The 12836-nt window shown below is 36.0% G+C and overlaps 1 protein-coding gene across 2 annotated transcripts; it reads left to right on the forward strand.

Annotated features, from left to right (window-relative positions):
• The first annotated feature begins 7862 nt into the window (after window positions 1–7862).
• On the forward strand, window positions 7863–12441 carry Ef1a-f2 (elongation factor 1-alpha F2). 2 transcript variants are annotated; one of them, XM_076433307.1, is made up of 5 exons: window positions 7863–8006; window positions 9469–9643; window positions 9739–10347; window positions 10552–10827; window positions 11043–12441. In XM_076433307.1, the coding sequence occupies exons 2-5, from the start codon at window positions 9500–9502 to the stop codon at window positions 11400–11402; spliced, it is 1389 nt and encodes a 462-aa protein (XP_076289422.1). In that variant the 5' UTR covers window positions 7863–8006; window positions 9469–9499; the 3' UTR covers window positions 11403–12441. The 2 variants fall into 2 exon arrangements, with proteins under 2 accessions (XP_076289422.1, XP_076289420.1); XM_076433305.1 differs by having other exon boundaries at window positions 7979–8084.
• The last annotated feature ends 395 nt before the right edge of the window (window positions 12442–12836 follow it).

Raw genomic sequence — 12836 nt, forward strand, 5'->3', positions numbered from 1 at the left:
CCATCAATTTTCTTGTTTTTCTTCCTACAATGTAGAGACATTTAAAATTATATTTACTAAGAATATTTAATCATTGGTAGAGACGTTTCATTCAATTGAATAAAAACAATATACATTACTTTATCTCACAATAAAGTCATGAAAATTTCTACATTAATGTAGTATCATTAATAGACTGCGGATCTTTATGCAAAATAAAAAATGTTTGCATTGATTGCAAGACTCAGGAGCCAAATAAAAATTGTATTCCCCTGTTAATTATCCTATCGAGCTGTAATTAATACATTGATGTCCTTAAATATTTTTAACATGTCCATTGCTTTAAATTGTGCATGCCCATTTTTGTGATAAATGCATAAAATCCGCAGTCTAATCATTAATTTAAAAAGTACATTTGTAAAGTAAAACAAAAGCCACAGTTTGATAATCTGCGTATCGATATATAAATTCGCGAAATGCAAGACAAGTAATGCTTTCAAAAATATCGACATTTATCCATATAACTATTTAATGTTACTGTTATTATTGAACAAAAACTTATGGCTAATACATTTGGAATCATTTCCACGTATTGAAAGTTAGAATTGTAAATTAATCGACTTGTTTCAATTTGCTAATCATAAAAATTGCTAGACCCCATTCTTTTATAATAATAAAAATTTGAGTCACACTATTAAAGCATAAAGTTGGTGTAACAACTAGACTGAAAGAACAATTTTAACGTCTCTGAAGTATTTTAACGATGGAACGGGACAGATCAAGAAATATAAAATTGTTTCTTAACATTTAGCAAACTTGATTTACCCATTCACCACGATTAACTTGAATATGCAGTATCAACCCCCCCCCCCTCGCGACTGTTTGCATGATAGTAATTTTATTGAAATGTTTATCGATGTTAAAACAGAAATGAACCGTGTACAAATGTTGTAAGTGTCTCGCAATAACGGAGACGATTTGTAAAAGTTTGTTAATAGTAAAGTCATGTACTGATATTATATTATATTCGAATGTATCTTGCATAAAAACATCTCCCAATTGCCTAATTGAGGCACATTCATTAATTTTGTTGGAGCCATTTATTCATATTTTTCTGAAAATATTTTCAAACCATTTTATGGATTGCCAGTTAATACAATAATGCCAAACATGTTCATACAAATAGAAAAATATAATAATCCATGACTTGCAAGTAAGCTCGTGCAGTACAATTGCTATCATCTTTTTATATTGGATTGGCAAGAAAGTAATTTCGGTATTTTAAGGTGAAAATAAACCCAATTTTGGTACAATTTTAAAGTTCTATGAGTGTGGAATTACGAAGTTACCAGAAAGATGGCATAAGATCATCGAACAAAATGGGAAATATTTTACTGATTAAAGTTGATTGCTTGAATAGAAAAATTGGGTTTTATTTCACTTTAAAATACCGAAATTACTTTCTTGCCAACCCAATATAAAATCAGTTTTAAATATTCAAGATAAAATTTTTACTTAATTTTACATTTTAAACATGATTTAACCAAAACAATCGCGATGTTTTATAGTATTCAATGTATATTTTAAACGTTTTTCCATTAATCGATTTCTAATTATTATTCACTCAGACAACATTTAAAAACAACGTGTAACGAACATCTAATAAGGGTGAATCTCGGTGAAACAAAAAACATGTAGAATGTTAATTAAACTGTTAAGCTTTCGAAATAATAATATTATCGGTGAATGTACTAAATTCGACAAACAAACAAAAAACAAAGACACTTTCCTCAGTGATTTTTGAGTGAACTGAACACGATCACTGCCAAAAACAGGTCTGTTCCTGGGTGCTGCGCTGTCTTAAAGATTTTAAGGTTTTGCGTTCTTTTTCAACAAAACAAATGGGATCATTAATGTTTAAGACATTACTTATATATTAAGCTCTTACAGTAGTAGGTGTGTATAATGGTCGTAGATAGCAATTTATACTAACGAAGTTGAAGTCACGTTCACATTGCTCGCTGATGAATGAATAAAAATTACGAATGCAGCCGACGACATGCATTTATTTATACTAATTTCCACATCATTCTATTTGTAGTTTCCAGGAAAGAAAAATTTTGTCTTATGCTCTAGAACCTTAGAGCAATTCTTTATTCTGCTAAGGTGGGCGGTGATGTTCTCCCACTTTTTACTGCCCGAAGTGCATGGTGGGGAAACGGAATGATTGATGGTGGTGGCCGTGTGGTTCGCAACGAAGTAGTAGACTGCCTTACAGATGTCACTGATACTTATTTAAAAATAATGTCATTTTAAAAAATTTGTAAACTCTTTCATACAATTCTTAGACATCATTTAAAAATTGTTTTCTTTAGATTTGAAATGATTCCTGTAACAATATAGTCTCTCCAATTATTTATTTATTTAGTGGAAGTAATCTGTATTAGCTAGGTCACAAAATAAGTTATGGTTCCGAATAATGCAAATTACGCCTCGTAAACGAAAAACTGGGACTTTTGAGGGCGATAGCGCCCTACATCGATCTTTTATCTAGCGTTTTTGACTACTGAAAAACTCCACTTTTGGATTATCGAGAAATGAGCACACGAATCCCGCACCCTTGCAATCCTGGAAAAAGGAGTCTACTCCCTTAATGCATTCGTATTTGCAATGATCGGTGGCAGTGTGGACGTGACGAGTGTAGGGTATCGGCGAACAAAATAGACAGACGTAAAATTCACGAGCATCGAGGTACGATAGTGCTCGGTGGCAGTATCAGCAATGTAGACATAGCGTAAGATGTATGCATAAATCAAGATCGTAATCCGAATGTAAACGCTCATAGTAATTAATTATGCGAAGAGTTTTTAGGCACCACGGAACCGTTGAGTTACCCACGACGTAAATAACACACGCAGATTTAGCAGTGAACGTGTTAAATAAGAAATGTTTTCGGGACGTTACATTATATACAGAGGCATTTCACAATAAATTGCAAATCTCAGGATATTTAGCTTCGATGTAACAGTATATAATAAATATGTATCTGTTTTGATATCATTACAATTTGTAACAATAAAACGGAATCAAACGGACGATTTTTTTTTGTTCTGAGAGCCGAACGAGTTCGATTAATTTCGATATCATCGAAAGCGTCGGCTTCTCAATATAAGCTGAATTCTTGATAGCTTATCGCATATATATATTCACAGTCGGATTAGTTCGCGCATCGCTAAACTGAATTGTCACTGAACGTGTCTCCATATATTCATTATTTCACTACCTCTTTACTTATCGCGGCGCTTTAACATTGAATAAGCTATCTGATTAAACGAAGAGGGAAGTCTCTTAATGAATGGTCACTCAGGAATAAAGTTATAATGTAATAACGATATTGCGATAATGAATATTAACGTTTAGCGAGACTACTTCTTGTAAATATTGAGTGTAGCCTGTAAGTATAAATATAATAACGAATATACAATAATGATAGTATGAATATGTACGAAAGTTGTGTACAGGGTTGTTCGAACTGTACGATCGGAGCGAGCACTGTTTTTTCGTTGATGAACAATTGTAACATGATTTTAAAAGGATACAATAAGCGAATAGGACATCGTGCGTTAGATTAACTACAAAAAAAAAAGATGCACGGTGAAACCTCGATTATTGAAACGGTAATTAACGATTATCGGAATATCGATTAGATTTTTTCCACCGCCATTTTTATTTCTCTTGGATTCTGTATGTCATTTCTACTGACCTGCTTTATTCGAGTTTCTTTTTTAAGTCCATTAGCATACTCGAATATATTGCAATGAAATAGAACCGTGTTCTATTGCTTCAGGCAAAATACAAAATTATTATTTTTTTAATACTTTTATTGAAGCGGATCAGAATGAAGTTATGTTTAAAATAATTGACGAACATTGAATAGAGTTGCTCATTTGCCAAATCGACAAACTGAACAAAATAAAATATGGAGAAGATTAATAAAATAGCATATACTCATTTTTGAAAGTTCTAACAATATTTTCTGTGGTATTAAACCTGGAAATTAGGAAAATTTACTTTAAATGGAAAAAGTTCAATATCAGTTCAATATAAAAGTGTGGCATACTGATACAAAAATGTGAAGTGAAAACTGTGTCAGAAGTTCTTCGATATTTTGATAACACCCGATATGGTATCGAAAATGTAGGAAGAAATGTAGGAAAAAGAAAATAGAGGAGAAAAGGTGTCTAAAAATAATTCAAGTTCTATTTTCACACTCTGCGAAGCTTTCATTCCTTCAAAAACAGTCTCAAGATGGATTGAAATTGAAACACAGAGGAGGAAGCAGCAGAAATAACAAAATTAAAAATGTTCTCAAGTAAAAATTTTCCCTCTTTAATCAATGTCCATATTTAAAAAGTATTTTCAAAAAATTACTATCGGATAATCGAAGATTCGCCGTGTGGTTGCTTTTTTCTAGATCGAATTAGTGCTACCTTTCGTGTTAGAGATTCTCCGATCAAACGCCAACGAGAAATCATCCTGTACAACTATAGCATTGTCCCAATAAGAGATAAAAAGCCTGAGATTACGGTGCGTGAATGATGAGGAACATGTGAGAGAGATAAAGCGAAAGTAAGCGTGGAAGAAGTATTAAGCGAGAGAATTTACTTCCGATTACAGAAACTGACCAAAAATGTCGACATTAAGGTTACATAACGTTTGTGGATGATCGTGACTGTCGGACGGGGGAGACACACAAATAGAGCAAAACGAGAAACAAGAAAACTATCACGACGAAACACGACTGGAAACCATGCGATTATCAATTACCATTCGCAAGCAAACATTCATCGTGTGTATTGTGAACTATATAACTTACCCGTGTGAACTACCATTTTTCCCACTCACATATGCACAGATTTTTGTCCATCTCGACACATATGTATGTATGTACATACTAATATCCGTTTTTTCTCTCCTCAACCAGTTATTTTTAAATTTTCGAAACTTCGCTGCGCCGCTCCCATGTGCGAGTGTTGTACAATCGGATGTCAGTAGAAATTCACAAATATAAATAGACAATTGAACTTGGCGACATGTTTTCTTTCACATACCCTTCGCACCATACTAATCAACAATGAACCTATGTACTAAAAACGACGTGTTGCCTAATCAAAATGAAAAGATTGAATTTATAGTGTAGAGGCATTTTTACGAATCCAATCATCAGAAATAGATTTTATGCCTATTAAAATATTACGGATATCACTCCATTTCGTTACAATCGAGGTAGAAAATGTTCATTTTGCTAGGCTTAGCGTAAGCATAAGAAAATCTAGAAAACAGTTGTGCTAATTTTACTAGGATCCTTAGTTGAATTATTCAAAATAATATGAACAAAACAGCATCATATACGTTAGTAACCATTTTCCTAGAACATCAGTCTTCAAAAAAATGCAGACGTTACTTGATAAAAAACAAAGTGCACAATTATAATGGTATTTAAAAACTAAAAATGTTGTGCGAAAAAGATCGACTGCAACAAAGTGAAGAAAATTATAGTTTTCCGAGAGACATTTCGTGTACCTCTATTCCGAGATGTGTGTTTATTACCAAGGAATGTTCTTTATGAATCAGCATACGCAATTACAGTAGGTCAAATTGAAATCATCAACACAAGCCTCCCTGACACTGTTTTCGGCGAAAACAAGTTAGACAAACATCGTTGACCATAAATAGCGTCAATCCCTTGTCTTATCGAGCCGCGGAGGTTTTGAACATCTCAAACTGACAATGTTGACGAACTGATAATAGATATAAATATTAACATTAATGAACTGAGTAGTTCATCCGATCTTAAATGAATTATTTCCAGTTGGGGCTTAATGACGCTGTATTTTTTATATTTGTAAAGTTTCAAGATAACAAGGCTAATTAATAGTAGGTGATACCTAAGGCTTAGCATGCATACATCGTTTTACGAGGAATTCATCTATTACAACGGGAGTTTCTTTGTGCAATCACGAGCGCCGCCGATATGATTGCTTTCGTCGTTGATGGCACGATTGCAAGCACGGTTGCCTGTGTTCAGGCGCCTACTATAATACTTTGACCACGTGTTTCCATACCGACTATACATATATTTAATATAGTATTTACACATGTATGTATACTACTTTTTATCTAAAACTACCGTTAAACGTAGATAGAACAAATATTATGTAAATTCACTCGAAATAAATGAAACATGGAAATTTTATACTTATTTTATATTTATTATTAATTGATTTTTCTGATTCATTGAAATTCAATCATTATGTAAATCATTTTATTTCTCTGTATCTCTTCATTTACTCTTTTTCGGATGTCGGTAATTAGCAATTGATCAGAGATAGTGTGGTCTTTATATATAAATATTTATTTTGTTGTTCCCAATAAAAGTAATTAAATATTCAGTTGAAACACATGATAATTATATAGCAACAGTTTCCGAAACACTTATCATTCTCCTACGATTATTTCTTCGATGCAATGAAATGTTTATTAATTCTTCTTATCACACACACACACAAACCGTGCAGTTCACATTTTCTTTTCATTTTTCGTGCATGTATATTTTATTGTGCTATGTAAACGCAACTTCTAACAATTTTAAAAAACTTCTAAAAATTCATGACAGAAAATGAAATAACGAAATTGTTCTTATTATAAAGGTACAAAATGTGAATAAATCTTCGTTGCATTACTTTAAAGTAATACAATATATTTATAAATTTATAATGCACGTGAATATAATTTCAGAACATTTTCCTGACACAACTTTCTAAGAAAAACGTCTAACTACATATATATGCTCGTATAAAATATGTTTTCTTATTACTAAAAAATGCAAAAAATTGATAAAAATAATCCGGAGACACCGGATATACTTGGAAACAACCGATTACGGACGACTAACCATGTACGATTGAGAAAATTTGACCTGCATGTCAACGCTCCCACTACATACAAGGAAACGTTACCATTTGAAAGCAGTAGCATTGTGTGCACACATATACATGGATGCATACGTACACATCTCTCACAGAATGTCTTCCTATACCCTCAAACAAATAGCACAATCTGTTCATAGTTCTGCAAAAAACATTAACACCTTGCAATGCACAAAATCAAACGGAATTACCAAATACTATTTATTTTATGCTAACACAGCAGCCAATTATAGTTACTGCTAAAATGTAAATGCGAAACGTGGTAAGAATAAAGCAAGCATTCCTGCCGACTGGTCTCATTAACTGTACGGAATTATCTGTGCAGCAAACAAATCCGCGTTACAATAACGTTTAATTACATAAGAACGCAGATTATCGTTTCATATTCCTTTGTATTAATCTTGTACTGGATTACATCTGATTACATCAGAGTGGAGCCTGCATTGTGTCCGGCATAAGTCGAGCAAGACACGCTAATCTCGCCTACGCCTTCTCGGAACAAACGGTGCGAAAAGTGAGTGAGAAAGAAAATTGAATTCTTTTTCATATCGTTATTCAATATCCGAAGATTCAAGGGATTCAAGGTTGTACCGTTGAAAACTCGCGTTACAGATGCATCAATCTATCGTTGAACGTTGAACATCGTGGTCCAACAGTCTATCTTTTTCTTGATTCCATGGCTACGCATACAACCGTACATCCTGAGAATACCTGTGTGTAACATATATATGTCTCCCGGCACGCCTGTGTGCTGCGTAACCGTAGCCTCGAAGCCAAACCTCCATTTTGTTGAAAGAGTTTCCATTGAAATAATTACGGAAATCGGCAGTTTAATAATGTTATTGTTAGCTGGATATTAGTGAAATTTCTCTGACAGTTTTCCAACGAGGGAAATACCGTGAATAATATTAACGGAAATCGTTGATTATTCTACAAGTGATCAATATGATAGAGGCGCTGGGTTCGAGATTATGGTCGGGAAGCCCTATGCGCATGTCACTTCACTTCGACGATCTCTTTCTGTCGTGGCATCTGGAGGTGAGTGGTTGTTCGTGGTTTTTACACGGGAGAATAATCCGTCGATTTTATTATCGAGACGGTAGCATCGTACGTCAGGTACAGAATAGAACAACAATCGAAATATCAACGAAATGTGTTGTGACAACAGTTTTGCGGAAATCTGATTTTTTATCGGAGAATTGCAACGTTGGAAAAAGCAAGCGCATGGCCAATCACCATTTTAGCCGGCTGTTCGAACGCGGACCACATGCTGAACTTTGTTGAAATCTTTTAACGTGGCTCGTAAAAATCGTGCGATACTGCGACCGATTGCCGGCTGGATAAAAAAAAATAAAACAAACGCGGTAAATGACGGATAAAATTTCGTTCGGTTCGCTTAAAAAGTTCGGGAAAAGCAAATAACCGGATGCAGTATGGCGGACGCTTGTCACACTTGGAGATTCGATCATGTTCGTGCATCATTGGAGATATTCGTTGTGTAATATTACTCTTTGTGCGCTTCGCGAGCCTAAGAGAAAACCGTTTCTAAAACGTACTTTTGCAGAACGTAACTAAAGAATGAACTGTAATCGGTTTGGTTCTTCGGAAATGGTGTCCGCGGGCGAACATCATGATCTGTTGGAAATTGTATGCAACGGCGACCTTGTGGGACGACTTGTTCCCAACAATGGAGTTCATTCGCCGCTCTACAGTATAGCTGACTCGATCTTTTTCACATCGTTACATAAACGATCATTTTTGTGCGAAACGAACAACACGTCCAGTGGAATTATTGTTATTACGAACAATTAAGTGATTTATTCGAACGCTATTTATGGTGCACGTACATGAGACTTATCTTATTTAGATTTGACTGCTCGTTGCGCAACGTTAGTTGATATTTTTTCGAATTTCTAAAATATATGTATCGTTTTTCTCAAACTTCTTCACCAATATTTGCATATACACTTCGGAACGTGTTAGGAAGCTACTTTGTTAACCGGAAGCTAATGCCTCGCGGAAACTGTAAAGTCGATGAATTTTTTTTCGCAAATTCTGATGCAAAGTAAAACCTCGAATCTGTAAGGGTTAATTGCGGCTCCTTTCATTAGAAATATTATATGTAATTCACAACGTGGCATCATCCGATGCCAAGCGTCAAGGAAATCTTGGCAACGTTGCAATATCTCGCTATCTACAAAATGGCTGCCAGTTCCGTTCTAGAATATTCAGACGTCGCCACGTGTACGTTAGAATAGACACCTGCTGCTTTTCGAGCATTTTTATTTGTAAATACCGTAGTTGCGTGTATGTAATTTTGAAATACGATTGTTTTGACAAAATTATATATTTTATTCGGTTCGTTACATTCGTATCACTTGATTTAGCAGAGTTTAGCGAGCATGTGGTCCACGCGTATAACCTTCTCGATTTATTAATTTGTTCCGTCCCGTTGTTATTGAATAAAAGAAGTAATATTAATATTTTCTATTGATTTCAGAGATAACCAGTAGTCTCGCTAAACGTTCAAGATGGGAAAGGAGAAGATCCATATTAATATTGTCGTTATCGGACACGTCGATTCCGGCAAGTCCACGACCACCGGTCACTTGATCTACAAATGCGGTGGTATCGACAAACGTACCATCGAAAAATTCGAGAAGGAGGCCCAGGAGGTAAGCTATAAAAACATATATAACAAATGTAAAAAATGTGAAGCAGGTATATCAGAATTCTAACTAAACTAAAATGTGATTTCTAACATTTCTAGATGGGCAAAGGTTCCTTCAAATATGCATGGGTATTGGACAAACTGAAGGCTGAACGTGAGCGTGGTATCACCATTGATATCGCTCTATGGAAGTTCGAGACCTCTAAATACTACGTGACCATCATTGATGCTCCTGGACACAGAGATTTCATCAAGAACATGATTACTGGTACATCTCAGGCCGATTGTGCGGTATTAATTGTCGCTGCCGGTACTGGTGAATTCGAAGCTGGTATTTCGAAGAATGGACAAACCCGTGAGCATGCTCTGCTCGCTTTTACTCTGGGTGTGAAACAATTGATCGTTGGTGTGAACAAAATGGATTCTACCGAACCACCATACTCCGAAGCCCGATTTGAAGAAATCAAGAAGGAAGTGTCATCCTACATTAAGAAGATTGGTTACAATCCAGCTGCCGTTGCATTCGTACCAATCTCTGGTTGGCACGGAGACAACATGTTGGAAGCCTCTTCCAAGATGCCTTGGTTCAAGGGATGGGCTGTGGAACGCAAGGAAGGTAAGGCAGAAGGAAAATGCCTTATCGAAGCTCTCGATGCTATTCTTCCACCTTCAAGACCTACAGACAAGGCTCTCCGTCTTCCTCTTCAGGTGAGATCACTCTGTTACGCACAATATTATTGAACTGGGGTTTTATTTTCATGATGATAACATCTATTACTCATTCGCGGTTTCCACCGGAGGATTTTTCGATCTGTTGATGGCCAGAGGTGTCTGACTAAAATAATCATTTTTCAATACTTTTGGATTCGTTTAGAACGAAATATTAAGAATGTTTACCTTTTTTTATTACAGGATGTATACAAAATTGGAGGTATTGGAACAGTACCCGTTGGTCGTGTCGAAACTGGTCTCCTGAAACCTGGTATGGTGGTCACATTCGCCCCTGCTGGTCTCACCACTGAAGTTAAGTCCGTTGAAATGCACCACGAAGCCTTGACGGAGGCTGTTCCCGGCGACAACGTTGGTTTCAACGTGAAGAACGTGTCTGTCAAGGAATTGCGTCGTGGTTATGTAGCTGGTGACTCGAAGAACAACCCACCTAAAGGTGCTGCTGATTTCACTGCACAGGTAGGTGTTCCACAAGTACACATCGACAATCTCCTACGGTTATTAGAACAATTGGCATAATGATGAGAAATTAATTACTTCATTCGCGGTTTCCACCGGAAGGTCTTTGTATCTGCTGACGGCCGAAGGCGTCTGAGTGCTAATCAAAATGCAATCTTTTAAAATGCGATTGTTAAGGGATATTGTTTTTAATTTTATATTTCTATTTCGCGCAGGTTATCGTGCTGAACCACCCTGGCCAAATTAGCAATGGATATACTCCAGTGTTGGATTGCCACACTGCTCACATCGCCTGCAAGTTCCACAAGATCATCGAGAAGTGCGACCGTCGTACCGGAAAAACCACCGAAATGGAACCTAAAGCCATCAAATCCGGAGATGCTGCCATTGTCACGCTTGTCCCGAGCAAACCCATGTGCGTCGAGGCTTTCCAAGAATTCCCACCCTTGGGACGTTTCGCCGTTCGTGACATGCGTCAAACGGTTGCTGTAGGTGTCATCAAGGCCGTCACCTTCAAGGATGCATCGGGCGGCAAGGTCACCAAGGCTGCAGAGAAGGCCCAGAAAAAGAAATAACTAGTTTCCGTACATATGTATCCCAAGATGGGCGTCGGCGTATAGTAGCTGGGAAGTAGCTTACCTTCTTTCTTCATGTTCCTCGTGCGAGAATGGCAACTTATCGCCTCCATCGCAGACTACGATGTTACCTATGAAATCACAGCCAGTGATTAAGAATAACAGGATTATCAAAGAGTCGCGGCAGAGGGCTTTTCGTGTACATGAAGTAGCACGTACGTCGCACTTCTTTTACATTCGTTTATTCCGTTTGTCGAAGTGGTTGCGTCGTCATTTTTCCCATCGCAAAGAATTTCGTAGGAAAGGTCGGCAGCCGACGATGATGAGGCTCGGTGAGAGCCATCTTTCTCGTTTCTCTACGAGTTCCATGGCAAAAGAAAGTAAACTACGTGAGCTACTCCTAACATCTGTTTCACAAGAACATCAACAGACATCATAATTTAGCTCGGCTTAATTATATTTTCTAATTATTATACGGAAATAAATCCCTATATCTGCGATATTCGAGAAATTTCATTATTTTTTTTGTCGTCGTTATTACTAATTAATCATCATCATCCTTATCGTATAGATTTTCAGTAAAGGATATTTTATTTTTAATTGGCATATGACATTCTCTCATCATAAAAGAAAAAGAAAAGAAAACTATATCTTATACGTCGGCGCGAAAGTAAGCAGCGAGAAACACACAAGCGATCGGTAGTTCCAGTGCTGATTTAATCGGGGGAAATGGGACCTGCTTTTTTATTACTTTTCAATTACCTGACTCGATAAGGAATTGAACTGCTGGAAGATATATACACGAAACATTTTTTCTACGAAATATTTCTTTACAACTATACCTTTCCTTTTTACACTTTCTACATTGAAAAAAAGGGAGTATGTGCGAAGATACGATTGGTCTGCAATGGTTCAATACTTTTGCTCCGCGTTTCTTCCTATGACCGAGATTGGTTAACAACGGTTTTCTGTACATACCTATAAATAACAGTAATAACGAATGAAAGTGAATAAAAGGAGCTACCGAAACAATTAATAATTCATTTGTCCAATAATGTCCAACATTCTATTCCTCCCAAGTGTTCCTCTTATTTTTCTTTAATGAAATTATTAAAACAAATTCCAATAATTCTACCGTCTTTAGAAAAGCTTACATGAGTTAGCTTTTAAGAAACTAATAATCTAGAGGATTAAAAGATTTACAATTATTTTTTCTACTGTGGCGAGGACCGGTATGAATAATTCAGTGGAGTGACTTGTGTGAACTACTTTTCTCTGGTGGACTGTAACACAAAAGCAAATGTTTTTAAAACACTTGAGATATATAAATTACGCAACGGAAAAACATGTGTATCGAGATACGCAAATTGTATTACTGGAACATTGTACAATTCACGTTAGTATACAGTATGCAAAGTGTATGAAAAATAAGGA

This window comes from Lasioglossum baleicum, chromosome 11 (genome assembly GCF_051020765.1).
Source record: "Lasioglossum baleicum chromosome 11, iyLasBale1, whole genome shotgun sequence".
NCBI classification, from domain to species: Eukaryota; Metazoa; Arthropoda; class Insecta; order Hymenoptera; family Halictidae; genus Lasioglossum; species Lasioglossum baleicum.